Genomic DNA, 23,124 nt, shown 5'->3' with positions numbered 1-23,124 from the left:
TGACTCTAGTGAGCTATTCCATGTCCAGTTAACTATAGGCAAAGCCCCCTACCACATCACAGCTAGCTACACATTCCCCTACCATGAAACAGGAAAAACATACCACATACATAGGTTCATAGGTGTGTACTAGACTAAAGGCCCTGGGGCCTTTACAAGTCTAGCCATAGGATTACCCTGGCATACTGCCACCCGACCATAGTTCCCATTACCTCTGTCGAGTAGTGCCACTGGTGTTATCCCCGGGGTGAATTTTCGGTTTCCCATCCACTCATCAAAATTTCTGTTGAAGAGGTTCAACGAAGTGCTCTGCTCCATAGCATGGGCAGTCTCTGGGTTATGAACCTGTCCTTCCAGCATGTTCTGTTAATTGTGGTAATAAGGTTGAGGTCTCTGGAGTGTGTGGTGCGGAGGGATTGGGATTTCTTTAGATGTAGCATTTCTAACAGAGCTGGGTCAGACATGGCTTTGTAAGTCAAGCAGAGATCACCTCTAAGTAGGTGATATGAGACAGAGAATAGTTGGAGTTTTTTGGGTCTGTCCATACAGAACAAGTGTTTAAGGCCTAGGATCCTCTTTGTGAGGTACTTTTGCAGCACCTCCAGTTGATGCAGGTGTCTAGTGAGGTACATGCCAAATGGGGCATTGTACTTACTAAATGGCCTAATGAGGGAAGAGTAGAGGGAGACAATGACCTCTTTCTTCCTGGATGCAAAACCCTTAGTAATGAGATGCGACACATAGAAGGAATTTCTGACCACAGTGGCAATGTGGTGATCAAAAGAGAGGTTGCTGTCAACCTGTGTTCCCAGATCTCTTATAACGTCTTCTATGTTCAGTGGACTATCATCAATGTTGTAATTCATGGGAACCAGGTTTTTCCCAAAGGGGATGATGACACATTGTTTGGCATTGAGCTTAAGGCCATGGTTCTGACCCCAGATGTTGGTCACAGTGAGGCCATTCTGTAGGATGTCAACATCACTTGGGGAGTTAATAACAGCTCCCAACTTGCAACAGTCTGCAAACTTTGTCAGCCGGAGTCCCTTCATGTTGGCCTGGACTTCAGAGAAGTAAATACCAAACAGGAGAGGACCCAGGACCGAACTCTGTGGGACTCCACTCGTGACTAATCGGCAGTCTGACTTGGAGTCAGCTACTTTCACACTGTGGGTTCTATCTGTGAGCCAGTTTGCAACCCACGTAATGATATAGGGGTTGATGCCAAGCTTAGTGAGTTTTTCTATGATTCCTGAGTGGAGAATGGTATCAAAAGCCTTGGCCAGATCAAGGTAGGCTGTATGAACAACCTTGCCTTCATCCACAGCTCTGGTGACGGACTCAAAGAAGTTGACCAAGTTGAGCAGGTACGATCTACCCTTCACAAAAATATACTTGTTTATCAAGTCCATGATGATGTGTTCCATAGCTTTGCATATCAGACTTGTCAGGCTAATGGGGTGATAGTTCCCAGGGTCTGTAGACGCTCCTCCTTTGTGGAGAGGGATGACTGTAGCAATGTGCCATTCGGCAAGGACAACGCCTGAGCTGAGGCTGTGAATGAACAGGGCCACACAGGTGAGGTGCCAATTCACTCTGCAGTTCATGTAGAACACAACCAGGGATATTGTCAGGTCCCACAGAAGCTGTATTCTTGGCCTTAGACAGTGCTGTTTTAACCTGTGCAGCAATAATACTGGGTGCCTGGCAATCTACTGGTATTGTGATTGGTCTTTTGGGGGGGAGAGGGGGGGGGTAAAGTTGGCACTGAATCTGTCGGCCAGTATACTGGCAATATCTGTTAGCTTGGTATAGGCGGTACCATTGTGCAGTAGCTCACAGCAAATATGGGTATTGCCGTGGAGATTCTTTACATAACTATAGCAGGCCTTGTGGTTGTCTTTACTATCTGCTACAATTCTGTTTTCATACCTAGCTTTAGAGGATTTGATGAGCAATCTCAACTTTTTGTTGAGGCAGATAAGGGAGTTTTTCCAGTCTTGGTACTTCATCTTATTCTGCATCATTTTCCTCCTTCTGTTGTAGAGTTTGCTTATTGCAGGGGACCACCAGATTGGCTTCCTTTTTTTGGAGAAGAGTGTCTTGAGTCTAATGGGTATGGCGAGATCCATGCATTTGTGTACGTGTTCATACAGTGCATTGGTGTATGATTCTGCAGTCATGCAACTATTCTCCATTTGCATGGGTGCCGTGAAGTTAGTTACCTCTGTTTTTAGGATCCCAAAGTTAGCTTTGGAGAAGTTTTTCATGGTGGTTACCTTTGCTGGGGTGGGGTGGGAGGGATGTGGATTTCCAAGGTGATTAGTTTGTGCTCAGATCTAACTAGGGAGGAGCTGACTATTGGTGTAGAGCAACTGTTGCCCATGTTAGTAATGACCAGGTCAAGGATGTTGCTACCTCTAGTGGGGGTAAGAACGATCTGGTCCAGGGCACTGGAATTAATGAACTCCAGGAAAGATTGGGCAAGTGTATTCGTACATGAGTAATTTACCCAGTTAATGGAGGGGTAGTTGAAGTCGCCTAGTAAGAGGGTGTAAGGTTGGACCCTAATATACTCCAGGGTGTACAGGAACGTGGAGTGCGAGTCTTGGGACATGGCTGGGGACCTATAGCAGGCTACAACCTGAATCTCTGTCTTACCCAATGTTAGCTGCACCTGAAGTATATTTGATGCATTATGTTGTGCTACCAGTCTGGAGGTGTGTGCGCATTCTTTATTAATATGGAAACATCACTGCCTTTGGAGCTTCGGTCTAGGTTCTGGGACCGAAAGGTGTGGAATGAGTTATAGCCTGGTAGTGCAGGGGTGCTCTCTACAGCCTTGAACCAGGTCTCTGTTACAGCATAAATGTCGATGTTCTCCATTTTAAGGAGTGCCTCGGGCGAGTGCATTTTGAGATTTTAACTTCTAGCGTTGAGCAACATGACCCTCAGACTGCATTTGTTTGTAGCTGTTACGGTGGTAATTTGGTCTTTGGAACACCACCTAAAAAGGCACTATAGGGGTGGCAAGAGCTTTGGCCAGTATCCGGAAGCCCAGGGGTGACAGATGCAGGCCATCTCTGGCAAAGCATCGAGGTGATACTGGATCCCCTTAGAATGACACCAGAAACTTAACATTGTTGAAATCAATCATTTTCTGCTTGTACTGTGGTATCATTCTGGGTGATGGCAGGATGCTGCTCAGGGCTAGGATCATACCCGCCTGGGCTACATAATTCGAGAGATCCTCCATGTCTCTTTTCATGTAGTCCAGGGAGGTACATCTCAGGTCATTCACACTCACATGTACAATGACAGAGTCATATTTGTACCTATTGCTGAGTGACCTGAGTATATGCGTTATGTGTCGTATCCTGGCACTTGACAGCCAGCTGACTGTTACTTTCTCCTTATTCAACCTAGTGAGTGGGACATCAGTGGACCTCACTATCGAGTCACCTATGACTAGTGTGTTGGGCATGCTGTTTTGTCTTAGGGGCTTTGGTTGAGTGGCACACTGTTTAGGAGAGTTATGTGTCTTGTGATTAGTGTTGTGTTGTTATGGTCGTGTGCGTTTCCGCCTTGGACGGCTCTGCTGCTTGGGTAGATTTTTACTGACAGCCTCCATGAAGGTGGGTGTGTGGTTTGTGTTTTTATGTGAAGGCAGTGCTGGTGTGTGTTCCATGTGGTGTCGTGCAAGTGTTGACCTTCTCCTCTTGACCAGCTATTCCGGTCTTGGCTGGAGAGTGCGTGGCTTCCAATTTGGATATACAAGTGCATCTCTCGCAAGTCTGAGTGTTGGAAGGAAAGAGGAGAGGGTTGTTGGCGTACATGGGGCAGTGGCTACATTGCCTCAGGATGCCCAAGTTCACCAGGTTAATAAAAAAAAGCACAGGGAACTGACCTTTAGACATGCTTGGCGGGGTGGGCATTGACAATTATTAGATGCGTTTCCTTGTAGAACGTTTAGTGCTGGTAGCACTTGTGTGCTACAATAATTGCTACAAGAAGTCTGGTAAAGTGCTAGACTAATAAGCCAGTATAAGTGCAGGAGAGATAGAGAACTAGTAGATCTAAGGGAAAAACTTGTAGATCTAAGGGAAAAAATTAACTTAATGGAGAAAAATTGGACTTAATGGAGACACATGTCATACAGCTCAACACCTTACTCATGGGAGATTTTAATTATCCTACCATCAAATGGGAAACATACATGACCACAAACATGCTGGCTCAAACTTTCTTGGACTTTGTCAGTCCAAATGCTCTGAAACAGCTAGTCAGCACACCCACAAGAGGCTCAAATGTCCTGGACATAGTACTCAATAACATGGGAAAGCACTGCACCCCCCCCACACTGGGATGTCCTCCCTGGTAAGACTGGACCATAAATAAGTTTTGTTTGATGTAATTATAAGATCAGATACCCCATCAAGCTCAAAAATGCTTAAAATGTTTCAGAGACAAACTACAGAAGTTTCAAAGTCCCCAGAAATGCAGATAACATGGACACCTATGTAGAGATGTATACCAATGCCCTATATAAACACTTAAGCAGATGTACAGAATCAGCTGTACCCAACAGGATTAAAACCAGGTCTTGGTGAAAAAAAGGAAGCCACCCTGGTGGACCCCTAGTATAAGTAGGCTATACAACAAGACAACAAAAACTAATGTCCAAGAACAAGAAGGAACTTGCTTAACATAAATGCCTCTCTAGCTTAAGCAAACAAATCTGAGATCTTGGCAAGTTCTCTAAAGCCAATTATGAAGCAAAAATAGCCTCCCTAGCTATAATCACAAGGAATTCTTTAACTACATCTGAAATTTATAATTAAATACCCAGCTATGTGCTGAACTGGTCATGGATGGCAACCACCCATACTCAACTGGAGGTAATAGCCAACCAGCTGGCTGACAGATTTGGAGCAAACTTCACCTTCCATCCCCTCCAGTCATTCCCCAAAGTATAACCTGCCACCATTTCTCAGCCTATTACCTCAAGAAAGCAGGTCAACTTCGCACTCTCCAATGTCAAAAACACATCATCAGTGGCACCAAACAACATCCAGCTCTGCCTTTTAAACAATTTAAAATATGACCTAGCAGACCCACGTGGATCCCTGTTTAACCATGGCCTGTGAACTGGCTATGTCTCTGCGAAATGGAGGACAGCACCAGTAACTCCTCTGCACAAAGGGGGATCACCACCTGACCCTGGGAATTATAGGCCCATAAGCTTGACTAGTCTCATCTGCAAGGCCATGGAAAGAATCATTATGGACCTTATTAACAAGGACATAGGTAATCTCCAAACTCTGGACCCAATCCAGTTCGGATTCGTTAAAGGTAGATCATCCCTGTTAAACATGGCTGACTTCTTCAAGAAAGTCACTAAGGTCCTGGATGAGGGAAAGACAGTGAATACTGCCTGTCTTGACCTAGTCAAGGCATTTGACACAATCCTTCACTCGGGTATTATACAGAAACTCTTCCATTTGAGAATTAACTCCTGCATTAGCAGATGAGTAGCCAACTGGCTCACTGACAGGACACATACTGTCAAAATGGGTGACTTCACCTCTAGCAAAAGACTAGTCACCAGTGACGTACCACAGGTTTCTGTGCTGGGTCCCTTACTATTTGGAATTATTTCTTAGAAGTCCAAGCAAATTTGGGCAGCCTGTGGCTAACCAAGTGGGAGCAATCACGGAGTCTTCCACACATGTGTTTACACTGCAGACAGGGTTAACACAAACAAATGACCGGTGCCAAAGCCACATACTAAAGCTAAATGCAAAAAAATATATATGCATTATTATTCCCTTTGGAAAGCTGACATCCCTGCTAATTACATTATAAACAGCATCCCCCTAAGTGCAGACACAGTGATACATAATATGGATACTCAGGTTGATAGCAACCTGAACTTTGACCACCAAGTATCCACAGTAGTAAGGAAATCATCTTATAAGTAAAGGCATTGCACCTATATCTAAGGATGTTATAATTCCATTACATCCAGCCCTCTTCAAATCAATAATTGAGTACAATACACCCTTTTGCAAGTACCTCAACAGACAACTGTGACATGGAAAGATATCAATTGTTATATGTTCCAAGGCTGTCTTTATTGTCACAGTTACACAATCTACAGTATTGGTGTTATCACTGAACATTTATTAATCACTGGTCTCATAACAATCTTTAATCCCCATCATAACACCTCCACCTGATTTTTCTGTTAAAATACCTGTTACAGTAAAAACATTTATACACTGACAGAATTAGTTTCTGGTCTTTGTTCTTTAACCATGTTTCACAAATAATATCATCACTCTTATGGGAATGTAGCAAATTTTCCAGTAAAAAAAAATTATTATTAATGCTTCTGTCATTAACAACCATCAGATATGCATCAGTTGTTGGTATCTGTGACCTGTTGAATTTTCAGCCTGGTAAAAATCCTGCCTTGTGTTTGTCAAATATTGCAAATACTGCTGCAACAATTCTCTTCCCTGATCTTGACAAGTACACACCATCATGTCTAAACAAATCTGCCCAAAATTAGGCTCTACACATTTCCATTTTTTTAAAAACGGGACATTTTTTCATGTAGGTATTTGCCCAAAAAATATTCTAATTTATGGTGACCTGTTTCTCCTTTCTATATATAATTTGTAAAAAAATACGTCCTAAGACCTATACACGATATGTCATTTAAGAGAGCTGTAAGTTCCCTACTAACAGTCAGAAAGTACTTGTGGATGAGATCATTTGTACCAACACAAATAAAAACAGATTCCCAGATCTATGCATCCTTACATTAAGATATTCTAAGGCCTTTCTCACATCCTCTATTTTTGCACCTGGCAAGCATAACATTATTTGATGTTCATTAACTTCTCTGCAAATGTAAGTATCAGTTCCTCTTAAAATTAAATTTCCAATTACAAGAAAATCTTTTCTGACCAGATCTGAAGAATCTACAACTTCTAATTCATTAATATCTGCTCTATCAATTGTTAGAAAGGAATGATCTTCATCAACATTTGTCTTATTAATCCCACTGTTTTGACTCCTTACTACATTTGCAAGCATAGAATTCTTATTCAGTTTGCTTTGTACAGCCACAGCTTTAGATATATTATAAACTTATCTCTCTGCTCTTATTTCTTACATAATGTTCTTCAATCCTTCCACGTTCAGCTTTGATTTCTTCCTTTTCACCTGCTCCTTGCCTCTTTTTCTACCTTCTCTTTTGGAAAAATGATGCCTTTTTCTGTAGTTTAAATGTTTTCTGGTAGAAAAATTTTATCATTCCCTATAATCTTTTGGTTACGTAACAAAAATATGTCCTTTTTAATATGTACTCTCTTTGCTTTATAGATTATCAGTTTTTCTTCCTTATTTGTTTAGAACTTCTTTCTTTCTGCTATATGTCATGAATCCTCAGATTGCTGAATTCTTGTTTCCAGAATTCTAAAGCTATCAGTGGTATTATCTTGTTCAATAGGGGTTGAGTGATCTTTACTGACAACAAAATTTCCTTTCCTAAAGTGTTCTACTTGCTCTTTGTCTAACATTATTTATTAATATATGTAATAACAGTTCTCCAAGCCATCAGTAAGTCTAGATCTACTACTACTACTAATATTAAGTGGATTGTCTAACTTTTGACATGAGGAACACATATCACCACTGTTATTAAGTGTTATCTTTAAATATACATAGCATTTAGTACACTGTATTAGATACTTGTGGTTTAGCAAATCATTAATGGCATACTCATTTAAGGAATCCATTTTCAGCTGCAAATGAATAAAGAATGCTAAAAGAAAAGGATAATCAGAATCATCACCACAGAATTCACAGAGATTTTAAATCAACTTCTATGAGAAAAATTGCACAAACAATATACAACAAAACATTAAATTAAGTAGAATAAACTCATTGCTCTGACCACTTCAGTTGTGAAAGTCATGCAAAAACTGGAATTCCTTTACCCTGCTCGTGAAGAAGCACAGCAGCTTCTGCTCATTATCAATCCCAGTCACAACTATTTTTCAAACAAGAAACAATTTCACTAAATTATCATGTATGACGTATGCAATTATACATTTGTATAAATGAAAATAAACCATACTGATAATGTTAATGCAAACATTATACATCACAAACCATATTGGCATAATTTTAGTTGCAAACATTATACATCATTTACAATCTATCCATTCATTGTCAGTCACATAGCTCATCCAAATCCTGCTTTCTTTTAAACCTCATTCCTCCTCTGATTTATTGCTCCCACAATTCCCATTTTTCCTATCAATCTGCTCCTGCTCTTTTCTAATGATCCCATTTCCAGTAGTTTTATCTCTGTTCCTATATTCACTACTTCTAGTACAGTTGGTTTAGACTTTGATTTCCATTTCCTAGTAATTGCTTTTTTGGCAGCCATCTTAATTAGACTCACCAAGGCCTTACTATATCCAGGCAATTTTGATTCTGTATCATAGCTCAAAAATCATTTCCTTAGTTAACAATAATTTGCTCACCCAGTATCTATGACAGATTAGTCTTCAGGGAATTTTTAAAGTCTGCCAATTCATTACACTTCCAGAAAATATGTTCTCAATTACCTACCAACAATCTGGCAAATTTTCTTGTCTAAAACCTATCCTTTTCTTCCTATAAACAGCAAAAAACATTGGTAAAAAATAAAATATAAATCCAGATAAACCTTCTTCTATCAGGCAACTGTACAATCAAATCACAAACCAGCACAGGATTGTTTAGATAAGTTCTGGATCATCTTAGTCATTCTTTACCAAGTCTCTGCTGGGAATGGAAGAAACGGATCAAGTTACTGATCAGCTACCAAATACAATATCACAATGAATATGCCACCGTAAAAAATAGCTCAAAAATCTGAAGAATCTCTCCAGCTTTTTCTGATATTTGTCTTCTTCAAGGAGTACCCCATGCTGAGTTTAATGTAAACCACAAAGTTTACAAGGAAGGGTGGTTGAAGTAGAGTCAGTTATTCTTTTAACAATGTCTGCATCATGTTTGCTCCATCTTGTAGAGTGGCATACTTCTTAAACAGGGGAAAGATTCCTGAAGCTGGCCTCTCTGCTGTTTTGGAAACCCTCTGCTCATCTATTTAACCCCCCCCCACATACTTCTCTGATTTTCCTCATTGCTAGTGTCCAGGGAATCCACTTTTTTGACTGTCCTCGCAGCTTCCTCCAGGTTCGGTGATGTTCTAAGGCCTCCAGGAAAATAAATCTTCAATTGCACTGGATAAAAAGTACTGTACCTTAGTCCATGAGGTTAACAGAATTGTGCCAGTATAAAGGCTGCCCAGAACAACTACAGACCAGACCAGAATTCCATACTCCCTCCAAGACTCTCTCTCCATATTATGGTAGGCACTAAAGTGAACTATAATTGGACAGGGGAATCACTGTTGGGCTCCTGTTACTATCCAAGCTCTCCTGTGTGCTGTGTCAAATATTACATTATATTATCCAAGGGTATATATATATATGTTCAGTTGGTGATCTGTTATTGAATGAACACCCTGTAGTCCACTCCTTTCAGCTGCTCAGGGATGCCACTGATCCTTAGGTTCTTACTCCTTGACCAATACTCCTGGTCAAGCAAAGCTGCTTCCACATAATCCAATTTAGTTTAAGATGTAGCAACCATAGGTTCCATTGCCCTGTATTTGAGGAATGACCTCAGAATGCTCACTGACAGCATCAGTCACCTCTGTCAATGTCCATTCATTCTCTGCAATGTAGCTTTTCAAGCAGGTGTTTATCTTTTTAATTTCTGCAACTACATCCTTAACAGCAATTCCTTTTGGCTCATCTCCATCACCACTGGGGGTTCTCCAAGAGGTCAGGCAACCCTTATGTGCTAAGGAAATGCCTTCCACCTCTAAATCCACTTAGTTGCTTTTTTCTTGGACATTTTCCTTGTCATGGAGTAATAGAGGTGTAAAGTGGCAGTTGTTTTTTATATTCTAACAAGGAAACTAGAGTATTGACTAGATTAATCTTTCTAACAGCACTGTGTGTGGGTAGTAAAAATTCCTCTTCTCCCTGTCCAAACCATACCAGAAGTCACCCAATTAGAATACATTATCTTTTGACTGTAATCTGTAGTTACAGTGTCATGTTGGTTTCTTAAAGTAATTGCTTTATCAGTGTTTTATTAATCTGTTGTCTTTTTTACTTGCATTAAAATATGTACTCTCCTTAAAGTATAAGCATGTCCCAATTTCAATTTATTCATAACAATCAACTTATTATATTAATTATAATCTACAAGAATCTGTTACATACTTATTGCTTTCAATAATGTGTATTCCTACCTTTTCTCATTATTGTTTGCAAATATTCTACAATTTAATAATTTGAACAAAAATAAAAGTTTTGAAGGACAATTTCACACTTAACATACCATTCTGACAGTATCTCATTGATTCCAATATCTGATACCTAATTTTATTAACAAAATACAGACTTTCATATCAGTTCAAATAAAATTTCCTCCATCACCTGTTAAATACTAAATTAATAAGAGTGCCATAGTTTTATGAGTGTGGTTTGAGAAAACAACAAATTCTACTACTATGATTAGGTTGGCCTCGGCACAAACTGAAACACAAAGAAAAAAATAATCCATACAAAATTACTCTGATTTCAAGCCATAAAGTATAAAAACAAAGTTAATAATGCCATCAAATTTAGAAAAATGTAAATGTTCAATCAGTAAGTTAGTATTTCTTAACTTTATGAATCTATATGACAATAGCGTTATGGATCTTACCTTCATTACAGCACAGTCTAACAGACCTTTAAATTCTTGCAATAAGGTGCATCTCAATGAGTATATTACTGCCCTTGTCATTTCACTCATCTCTGTCTTGTAAAAGCAAAATGTAACCTCCAGCTCATTCCTCAAATGACACAATGCTCCCTGGGAATTTCTTGGCAACATACAACCTCAACACCCAGTTGTAACAAGTAAGAATAGAAAGCCTACAACTTGGGCTTACTGTTTAATCAATTACCATTATACAAAGATGCCAGCATAACAAATTATAATACATAAAACAAACACATAAAGTTAAACAAAATAAATGCAAACCAGTATCATTGCTTTCATTTGATCCTCTCCTGCACATCCAACTTAAAGATCATGCTTAATGCGAAGAAACAAAGTATTATTTTATATAAAAAGTGTTTGGATGTATAAGGATGCATGGGAACACTTTTTATGGAAAAATAAAACTTCATTTCAAGCCACTTTTTAATAAATTGACATTTAAAAAACATTCTGAACACGTAAACTAGTCGTGCTGCATTTACAACATTAATATGGTGGAAGGAGGCGTGCACATCACTTTGGGCACAAGTATCATTAAGTGTGGATTATCATTAGTAAACACTTGTGAAACCATTATTTAATTGCAAACCTGTTAAATGAACAGTATGGAAAAAAAATCACATTTCTAAAATATGACACAATAATTTTGTTCTTAGACTTTTTTAAGTCCCAGTGCTGACCAAAAGTGACTCACTTGGTTAAGTATTCTGTCTGAACACTGCAGGATTTGGTGGTCAGGCATGACCCCTGGGTATGGTCTATGCAAAGGCTGTCCACACCCATTCAGATGTGTGCAGTTTGGAGTCACTAGCCACCTGTTAAACCACAGATATAGGAAGTGTCAGTTGTAGCAGTCAGTGCTATAAAATCTCAAGCTGGGAACGCTGGACACAAGGAGCAACTAAAACAGCCCCTTTTAAATGGCATTGTGCATGCATAAATTGAGTAGTGAAAAAAACGGGCAAGTACTTCTGCATTTTGAGGGAGTTGAATAACAAAGTCAAACAGAAAACAAATATGACGCACACATTTTCTGCTTCTGGGTCTCCTAAATGACTTACAAAGTCATTCAGAAAAAAAAATCATTGCACTTGAAGCAAGAGATGCAATGCCATGTCACTTTTCTTTTTAAATTAAAAATGGAGCTGCAAAAGAAAGCCGCGAACACAAAACAGATGACTAAAAAGACAGTGGCAAAAGCTCAGATTATACTAACAAAATCATTATGAATTTCCAAAATGAATACAAATCAAATCTCTACAAATGTAAATTCTATTTAATACACAATACCCAACTGCAGTACAGAATTTGTAATGTACTGTTCCGTACCTGCCCAGTAAGACAAAGCTCAAGCTTCCCATCCTGAACCACATAGATGCTGCTATCTGGCTGGCCTGGGCGGAAGATGCAGTCTCCTTGCTGGTACTGTTGAAAAACCATGTGCTTACAAAGCTCCAGGAACAAAGGTTTTTCAAAGTGACCCAAAACCCTGAGAACATAGAAAATGTGATACAAATGCACTACAAAACAGAAATATTTCATATTAATAAATTACATACAAGTATCAGTGAACAGTATTTTTATTTTACTTTACAGAAGTAGGCTGAACCCAAAAGCCCTTTTTCGACAATAATGTGTAACCTTGCAGCAAGAAACACAAAACAGTACATTCCAGATACATTCTACAGAATTTGATGAAATCCATACAGCAAAGCACATCTGCCACTATGAAAACAAGTCATGGAATGGGAGAAAACTGACACATCTTAGATATTACACCAGATACAATATGATATATAAGAGGTCATTAGCTGAAATCAACCTAGCATGACACCATTGTTAGCATTTACAATATAGACAAACTTCTACAATGTATCACACAATCAGCATTAAACTGACATACACAGGCCAATGGCCTAATAAGAACGGGGTCAGGATTTCTATACCTCAGCGGCCCAAAAGGTGAAGAGAGTCATGTTAAATGCTTTAGTCCCAACAATTACAAAGTGGCATGTGCATAGTGCAGGACTTTAATATTAACCAGGGCTTGTGTGCAGGGCAATGGCTGTGCTACCAGATGTTGTACATTAACACACCATAAGCCAAGAAGATGATTAATCTTGACTGGTGGCACGTGTGCCTTCTATGTGGCACAGCAGCAGAGGAAGTATCACTGTCACTTTATTGCATGAGGTTCTCAGCAGGGGTACCTTCTGCATTGAGTCTACATTTCCTTGTGTTTGCGTGAGATTTCATTGAGTGGTCTAGTTTTTCCCACATTCCAAAGAGGTGGTCATCAACTGGCAAATGCTAAATTGTCTACAACTGTCTGCAGGTGTGTATCAATGCATGTGTGATATGTTAAGAAAGGCCTGGAAATCTTCCTCCATTTTCTCCCTTCTCCTGTAAACTCCACGCATGGCAGCATCTGTTCATAGGGTCATTGTAAGAGTTGGCTTGTGACTCCTAACCATGGATGGAGGGATGTGTGCCTTTGCAATCTAGTGCAGCTGTGTTCCTGCCTAGGTGACTGAATCATGAATAAGACAATTTTATTAAGTGCTCCTTGCAGATGGCTGCAGCTGAATAGACCACAGACAGTAATTACAGGTAATCTGTATTCAGGAGCCAAAAGCATTGGTCCTTTAGGCAGAGGTTTTTTTTTTTTTTTGGCTTCAGGTGTAAGCAGATAACTACCTTGAAGCATGAGCTTAGGAAGCTTTTAGTATGCTATCATTTTATCAATATGTACTGTGAAAGAAAGGAGGGGGCAAAGCCAAAAACCCGAACACAAACTATCTACGTTAAAGTACGTCTCTTGTGGCAATGCTACACCCTGCTCTTTGCAGATATTAAACAGCTGCTTATAAGTTCAGCCCGCATTGCTTCAGCTTTTATGACATTTACAGTGAAACACAGGAAATTAAATCATCTTTTTTTCCAGTTTACTGGGAGCTACTTGCTGATGGTATCTGGAGATTTTTTTCCAAACTCAGCTGAACATGCTCTCTGCAAAGTAAATGGATTTGCAGGGAAGGTATTTCAACAGCATTAATAAAGGGCACCAATACTCAGTCCTGAGTACACCTACTGTCACCTGCCTTGTATGAGAGTTAGTCTTTAATCTTTAAAAGAAAGAATTTGCAAATAATTTTTAAACCGCAACAGTGGTGAAAGACTGAGGACATAATGTTACATTTCTTAAAGAAATAGGTGGTGGTTAGCAGAATTAAAGATGTTGGGTAAGTGTACAAAGACTCTTTCAATTAACTTTTTAAAGCCATATTTAGTAGCATATTATATTAGTGGTAAGATGGCACTTTAACTGTTGTGGTTTTTCCTAATCCATTCTCATTTCTGCTAAGAAAGCCATAGCTAAAGGGGTAAGTAGGCAGGCTATGCAGAGGCAGCACATTTGAAAACCTTTGATGAGAGGATAGGAATGAAAAGTGTAGTATAAGTTTACTTTATTTGAAGGGTCCTTTTTGGAAATGAAATAACTTTGAAAATTTTCAGTAAGTTAGGAAAAATGTCCGCAGTTAAAGATTTATACTGTATTGAAAGGGATAAGGTAGGGGTAGGGTGAAGAAGGTAGCACACATTTAAAGTGTGTACTGTTACTCATTAAAATGCAGCTGTTAGCCAATCTGACCCATCAGAGCCAGAGTTTGGTATTTTTTTCCACAATGGTGCATAATTTGAATAATTTGATGCTAAAAGGAGAAAGAAGTGAATTCCTTAAGATAACCACCATGAATACTGCTGTTGTTGGAGAGCACTATAAGAAAAGCTGTAAAACAGCAGCCACCTCACTTGTTGGATAAGGGAGAGCCAACCGTTATGAACATTTTAAGTATGCAATTCCATGGGCAGGTGTCAGCTAAAAAGCTGAAAAAAATATTACACAAAAACATCAGTCTGAAAGTTTATTAATAACACGTTAGGCTTTAGAAATAAAGACTTTTATCTCCATGCTTTTTATTAAGCTAGTCTTGTCATTCAGTCTGGAAATTATCAAGTTTATAAAACTGGCTTTCTAAGTGCAAGGGAATGACAACCCGGAGCTGATTACAATGGCAAGAGCTGCATAAATCAGCCATTAAGGGAGGACATGATTTGCCAATGCTAGGACACCCATCCTACGGCAGGGAGCTGCTTGTAGAGGCTAAGACAGTGTACCATAAAAGCATTACAACAGGCATGAAAAAAATGTTGTCAAGCAACAGCTAGGGGGATATGTATGATGAAATTAAAAGTATTGTACTCAACATAACTAGGCATCTATGATGTCCATTTTCATTCATCCTCAACAAATGGGTTATGGATCCTATCCTCAGATCCATCTCAGCCGCATAGTTCTGACTTTGATTTCAACTCTTGAGCTCCTCCCTCTACCCATAATGGCCTAGTCCATTCTCATTACCTTAGATGGAGTTTGTTGCCATAAAATCCCAATTAATTAGATAATGAAAGGGATAGCTCACAGAATAGGGCTCAAATCTGGAACTATAAGTTCAAATAAGAAACTCAACAGGATCCTCTAGAAGATTATAGGAAGGAGGATGGCTGGGAGGAAGATGAGGAAAAATGAAAATGGACAACACAGATGTCTAGTTATGGTGAGTACATAACATTTAAATCTGATGTTGTCCTTTTCATTCTTCCTCAATGAATGACACAGAGTCCCCATCTATGTTAATCTTGGGTGGCCCTCATGGAAGGATATTCCAGATAACCACTGAGCCAAAGGTTAAAAGGACTGCTCTCATCTCCAGGACACTGGCATGCAAATTGGTCTCTTGGAGGACCAAGTGCCTTGGACTGTCCTTCCCAGGTAATGCCCCCCACCCCAACTGGGAGGTGTCCATAGTCACCATGGCCACTGGGGGCAGTAAAACAAGGAGTGACCATAGGTAAATGTCATCTGAGTGGATTTATAAAATGGATGTGGTGTTTGCAAATTGGTGTAAGCTTGACTGGAAAAGACAGGCATTGTCGAAGAGAAGACCATTGAACAGCTAGAGTCCACTGAAGAACATTAAAGTGCTAAAGGAAGTACGACTTTTGCTGCTGCCATAGATCCCAATGCTTGAAGAATGAATCTGGCTGAAGGAGACGGATGGGATAGAATCTGATGAACCTGAGATCTGAGTGTGTCTATGGAATGAGATTGTAAAGTTGCAATTTGCTTTGTCATGTTTAAATGTAAATCCAAAAATAGCAGAATACAGATGCCCCAAAACTCGAGACTCGAATACTAAATGAACACGAATTTTATTCAGAGAAGAGAGCACAACACTAAAAGCTCATATACAGGGTTGAGCGCTTTCATCTGTCACATCACAGATTTCTTCAGAACCAATGAGCTCCTACAGTCCATTCATTTTATAACCTTTTAGGCGCCAAAAATTCTCAATTAAAAAATACTCAGTTAAAAAATTATTAACTAATTATAAACAATAATAAGATCTATACAGCATATTCAATTGTCTTTGCAAAGAAATGGCAGAATGGATTACACCATGACCATCTGAAACTTTGACATTTTCATGTACTGGTTCAGTTTGCTTAGATCCAAAACTGGTCTCAGGTCTCCTGTCTTTTTGGGCACTGAAAAGAAGCACGACTAAGTTCCAAATCTTGTCTGGTCTGGTGGAACCTCCTGGATAACTCTTTTGTCTAGCAACTGTTGAATTTCTTGGGCTGCTGCCTTCCTCTGACTGTGATAAACTTCGGAAAGCTTCTTTCTTTTGCAGATTAGGGGTTGGGAAAATGGTATGAAGTAATCTCTAAATATTATTTTTAGCACACAGTTATCTTTTGCTATAGTAGCCCAGGCATCTGGGTGCAAGGACAATCATCCCCCACTGGCCAGTAGGGCAGCACTTCAGGAGCGCTGATACAGTATATCTGGAAAAGAATCACAAACTCTGATTCTGAGAGCCTCCTCTGCCTTTAGGCCAGTGTCAACCATAAGAACTGCCTCCTCTGCCTCTAAAGGATTTGACTCTGCATATATCTTGGAAAGGCCCCAGAGATTTGTGAAATCACATTTTCTTACCACCTCTTTGAATTCTAAAGAACATTTGTTGAGAGGTAGAAAACGTATTCTCATGGCAGACAGGGTCTTTCCTTCTTGTTCTCTGCAGGTAAAACGAGTGTTGATGAAAAACTTTGAATCAATCTCATGCTCATGTTGGAAACTGATGAGAGTGGCCAGCTGAGAAGATGATCTTTTGAAATCCTCTGCAGACATGGAATCAGGGCACTTGTGAACTGCTTCTGCTTCGGGCACCGCACAGCAAGAAAGACTGATGTAATGACATCAGCTGCATGTTTTATACCCCTGACGTCCTGACATCATGGAAGAAGGGACAGCAACCGACGTAGGACCCTAGACTTTGTTAATCAGGCACTGAGGGCAACCTGCAAGCAGATTACCCAAATGTAATGACTGCAACAGTGAAACACGAAGAACATGTTGACAGTTCTTTGGTCAAATCTCTCTATAGCCTTGTAAACATACCTCTCAACTGTACAGACTTTTGCCTCATATTTTTGGTCTGTTTGTAATAAAATTGTGGTTTTCTGGCAAATTAGTGGCAAATCATTAAAGACTGAACTTAGAAAATAACAGCAGACATTTGAGTTTCAGATTTCATACCCTTCAGAAAATTCATGCTAATGCAAAACCTTATTCCTTCAACTTCATAGGTTTGTAAGAGCAATATTTAAAAATTGTCCCTATTTTTGGGCCTTTGTCCCACTTTTATTTATGGCTTTGTCCATATTTCTTGCTCTAAGAGGTTGAGAGGTATGCTTGTAAAGTGTGCCAAATAGTTAATGGACCTCAAGGCAAATGTCAATGAAGCAAAGACTCACTTTCCAAATCTGTCCAGTGCTCTATTTACTGCGGTGGGCAGACGAACACTGTATTGCTAGCTCATTTTTAGTGGTTGCCACCACCACCATTGTATCTACAGGGACTCCTTTTGCTCCACTGAGGTTTATCTTTAAGAGGAGCTAGGAATTTGTCACGTCGATGCAGTATAGGCTCAATGGAATCCAGCTCCTTCCATGCCCCATGAGAGACCAGATCAATAAGCTCATATGCCAGGGGGTTGTCACCCAAGACGTACATGGACCCGAACCAAAAGCCCCCAGAAATACTGACTCCTCTGGAGAAGGATTATTGGAAGACCAACTACTTTTTTGTCTAAGGATCTCTAATATGCCTCCAAAGGAGACATCATCAGGAGGTGATCTGGAGGACCTTTCCCTTTTCTTGAAATCAGTATCTTCAGTGAAAGATTCCAATGAGGAATCCATGTCCCTCCTCTTGCACATCCTCTTCCAATGTCACCTCCTCGGGTGGGGGGTGTTTATGGGAGGTATCAGAAGAGAGGGGGAGTTCCCCTATGGGGTCTGACTGGAAACTAAGTGGAACTGGCTGTGCATTTGGAAAATGCATGAGGGAATAAGGGGTGGCTCCAACAGATGAGAGACCAGATCTCTAGACTAAGAAAAAGCCCATTCCAAAACCTCAAAGGCAGACCGACCTGGAAAAGCTGAAGCCAAATGTACCAGTATGGGTAGATCACAACTCCGACTGGATCCATGCCTGGAGACGGGAACAGGACCTCAGCTGTCCAGCACCTAGGCTCCAAGGGTCAGGGATGGATCAGATAGCATCAGACTAGATCCATCCCCAAGGATCCGACTCAGACGCTTCAGCACCAGGATCCGTTCAGATCCGAAGGAATAGGAGCAGAACTGAGCAGGGATGCTACTGGAGTCGAGGAAGCAAATCTCTTCTGAACTGACTCCAGAACTCTCAGAGCTGCTGGATCCTTGGGCTTTGAAGGGACACATCAGAGAAAGATATATCACTGTGATGACACAGCTGAGATGACCCCCATCTGGAACTGAGCTCTGACGAATTTCTGCACTATAATATCCAAGTACGCTTTGGATAGACTTCTAAAGGATGTAGTAGACTGGGGCCTAGAGTGCTTTTTGGGAGTTTGCATAAAGGGGGGACCAGATCCAAGAGGAAATCTGGACAGTGAGCTTTTGGAGTATATGATGCACTAGGTCTTTGGATCCAAGGGCTTGTGATCAAAACCTGAGCTGTAGGGCTTGCTGATATAATAATTTGATCATAAGTTTTAGGATCTGATAATTTTGGATCTGGAGTGCGTACTTTCAGGTCTGACGAAGATGGATCAAATGTTTTTTAAACTTTCTGTGGCAGTTCCGAAGAAGTCCTGGGGGACTTCAGCAGGGAAAGGATTCTATGCTATAAGGGAGTTTTTGAGGATTTTACTGGGGGTTTGAAACCCTGAAGAAGATGTAGTTATGGGAGGAAGTAGACCCTTACATATCAGTTTACTGGGTCTTTCAGTTAAAGCCCTTGTATTCAAGGTTGTACAGATTCAGCAGTTGGTGTTAAGATGAGCTGCTCCAAGACAATAAATGCACTCCTTATGGGCACCTGAGATAGGGATTTTGAACCCATGAGAAGTGCATTTTTTTAAAACCCATTGGTTTGTCAGCCATGAGAGTAGAAGACAAGGATGATAAACATATATAAACAAACAAGACTTTTTTTTCTTTTTTTAAAGAAAATATTATAGAAAGAAAACATTACTAGCAATGCTAATTAAGAATTACCCAAAAAAGGGTAGGAAGGACAGAATGGGTACAGTAAGAAACAAAATTACCAACTATGGTAAATTAGGAATATATTATAAAGGTATAGAAAATACTCTCCTAACACAGAAAAGGGAAACTGGAAAATAAGAAGGCGGTTATAATAGTAACACATGGAAATTTTAGATGTAAAGGCTAAATTTTTACTTCCCAAAAAATAGCTGAAACTCGACAAAATGCTACGAGAGAAGGACCTTACATCTTAGCATGATTACTGAAAATGAGATCTCAGGTATTGAGAATGGACTATGGCATTATGGGTAGAGGGAGGAGCTTGAGAGTTGGATCCAAAGTCTGAAGTATGCAGCCAAGTCGGATCCAAGGATTGGATTTATAACACATTTGTTGAGGAAGAATGAAAAGGACATCAGATCACATATACATCAAACATGTACAGAACTGAGACCTCTACTCTGATAGTACTGTGCAAAAAATAAATTTTTGGGTAATGTGAAAAGGAACCCAAATTAAAAAAAACATCACAAATGCATGAATAATCACCCTCTCAGACATTGAGAATGAGTAAAAATAAAAAACAGGCAACAGAAAGAAAAAAAATAATCAGAAAGAAAACGCAAGCAGTAAAGCATGCCTCATAATTACCATTTTTACTGAGGCGAGTCATGGATCCTGGGGCCTTGGATTGTCTGTGCTTCAGTCTAGTGGGATTATTTATGACGGACCTATCCATTCCCTTTCCCCACCCCCACATTTACAATTACATCCATGAGCAACTCCACTTTTTGGACCACGCTTCATCTTAGTAGCATAGCAACAAGTGCCTCTCACCTTGGCTGAGCATGCCCCTCCCTTCCCTGCTGCTCAGTCAGTCAGCCGAGCCAATAATCAGAGTAGGGTCAGCTAGGCCACAGTCTGGCCTTTGTTCCTCTATGCCACTGTAGCAGCTAGCAAAACCATTAGTCTTTTGACTAAAACAATAGAATATCTTGAAATACCACAGTAATAATGACAATTAACTAGTATCTTCACCGATAATGACTTCCAACTTCAGATTATGTATAATCACTTGTTTGAAATGTCAGTTGTATGCTTGAAATACTCAAACATACTTTCAAAATAAAGGAACACTGCAAAGATTTTAAACATCTACTCATCCTACTCCTAGGAAAAATATATTTCTATCAATTAATTTCTTACATGATGGAAAGCTAAGTGTACTGCACCTTAATCGAAGTGACTTAGAAATATGATGGATCCACCTCTGGGGAGTTGGGCTATGCCCTACTGATTAACAGCAGCTATCTAGCCCCAACCCAAAGGCTCTTGTGATTACTGTTTGGAAGTAATCTCAGTGAAAATAGTGAAAATAGGTGGAGGGCTGTTACTCAAAAAACTTAAAAAAAATGCAAAAACAAAGCTGACTGTATGCAACAAAACCTACAAGTTTTAGCACTTTTATATGGAACAGTTTGCATAGACATTTGTGTACCCCAAGCAGACTTTTGAGAGCATACAAAATGCTAGAGGTGTGATGGGAAAGACGGGGATAAACCGGAACATGTTTTCTGGGAATGTAATGAATATGCACATTTTTAAAAATTCCCTATAGTGAACTTTGTCAGAAATGTTGTGAAGCAAGATAATGTAAGTAAAGAAAGTATTCTTTTGAGTTGGTAATTGCCTAGAGATAGCAAGGCCTTACTAAGTGTAATGGCAAAAAAAGCAATTACTATAAAATGGAAATCAAAATCTAAACCTATATTAAATTAAATACTGAATGTTGTAAAGGAGATAAAAGAATTAAAAGTGTGATATTCAGAGAAGAAAATTACACATAAATGAAATTTGTGAGAAAAATACATGGCAGAATAATGTTCTGGAGGAGGACTGAAATCTATGGGAAGGTAGTACTTGAACAAGTTATACAATGTTGGAGTGAATGATAAGTGTTAAGGAAAATGTATACAGGGCATGAAAGTGAAAAATATTTGCAATGGTATGCTTTCTTTTCTACTAATGTATGTATCCTTATGTTGTTACTCAATACACACGAAGCTAATAAAAGTGTTTAAAAAACTGAAGTCAGCGATGCCACAGTTTCTGTCAAGAAGTGGCTTGCTTTGCAGAGAAATTGTTTTCCAAAACTGTGACGAGATAGTATAGAAGGAAAGGAAAATAAACTATAACTAACAGTGTCTTCTTCCATATGGAGACATCTGTAGTTTTAGACCTGGATCTGTGGATCAAGAAGTGGATCAGGATCACATCAAAACCCATCAGTACAAAAATGGTAATCATTTCCAAGAGATGAGACATTGCTAATTAAAATAAGCAATTCTCATATCCCTCCAAAGACAGCAGCAGCAATTAATTAATAAAAATATATATATATTAAGAGCAGCAGGATACACACTCAGCTTCAGTTTTACAGATGCAAGTCAACAGCATGGTACAATCGCTCCCAAACTTACCCAAGAACATTTCTGTAGCAGAGTGCAATCAGAGTCAGAAGATGTGTACAATCAGAATCTATTATTCAAAAACATGTGATGGCAGTTGTGTACAGTCAGCTCCCAACTTATAGGCGTGACTGCAGCAGGGTACGGGCAACTTCCAGACAGACCAATCAGCAGCTTGGTAAAGTTTCTGGCTCACTGTCATAATAGCGAGCAACAGGAACAGCTGTGCCTTACTCCATGTGCAACTTACTCAAAGGTGCATGCCAACAGCAGAGTACCAACTGAAACTCAAAGACACTTCTCTGCAGTTAGGTTTAAACCATCTACACAGTCACTGAGAAATCAAGAGTATGGTACAATCCATGCATGGTTTACTTTCACTTTTCTGCAACCCAGCAGCAATCATCTGCTGCTAGGTACCCTGAAGTGATGTCTTTGCCCTCAACTGGACCAGACCAGCTAACTCACAAACAGGAAACAGTAAAGCACAATCCAGTCTAGCTGATCCAAAGATATGCATTAGTTGCAGGACGCAAATCATGCCAAGCTCATTTACAGACAAGGCAACTGAAATTTGCAAACATCTTTCAGCTCATGCATAAGCCAGTTATAAATAAGATGCAACAAATTCCCAGCTTATTCACAAATGTATACAAAAAAGAGTTTAGTGGCTGACACATTTCAAAATCAGACTTAGGTCAAAAATAAGAAGCCTAGACAACACTGGTAGTCAACACATGTTGACTGACAGCCCAGAACTATTTAATAGCCTTTAGCTCAGTGGTTCTCTGGAATAACAAAATTAAAAGTACAAATTCCAAGGATTAACATTTTCATATTCTTTTTTGTTTCTTCCGCCTGACCTTTCAACACACCAAAATACCCCACTGACCCATTCACATGCTATTCAAATCCTGTTGTACTCATGGCCAGTAAGGGAGGGAGTAGAACCGTGATGTGCCTTCATCCATGACAGATCAGCTTTTTGCTATTTGCACCCATGTTATACTTTATGTGTCTCAGTAACTGCTTTATAGTGTGGTAAGCAGTGGTTGAAAAGTACAGATGGCACTTAACTCACACAAGT

General features: G+C 39.7%; 1 protein-coding gene across 1 annotated transcript in view; it reads right to left on the bottom strand.

Annotated features, from left to right (window-relative positions):
* PNPLA6 (patatin like phospholipase domain containing 6) overlaps window positions 1-23,124 on the bottom strand; it is a 1,368,928-nt gene that overhangs the window by 1,006,712 nt on the left and 339,092 nt on the right. Inside the window, exon 8 of the mRNA XM_044083495.1 lies at window positions 12,235-12,394. Within this exon, the coding sequence (XP_043939430.1) occupies window positions 12,235-12,394 (160 nt within the window). The remainder of the gene's footprint in view (window positions 1-12,234; window positions 12,395-23,124) is intronic.

Source organism: Protopterus annectens, chromosome 9.part0 (assembly GCF_019279795.1).
Source record: "Protopterus annectens isolate FY-2018-M chromosome 9.part0, PAN1.0, whole genome shotgun sequence".
Lineage (NCBI taxonomy): Eukaryota > Metazoa > Chordata > Ceratodontiformes > Protopteridae > Protopterus > Protopterus annectens.
This window is presented reverse-complemented; position numbering and strand designations above follow the sequence as displayed.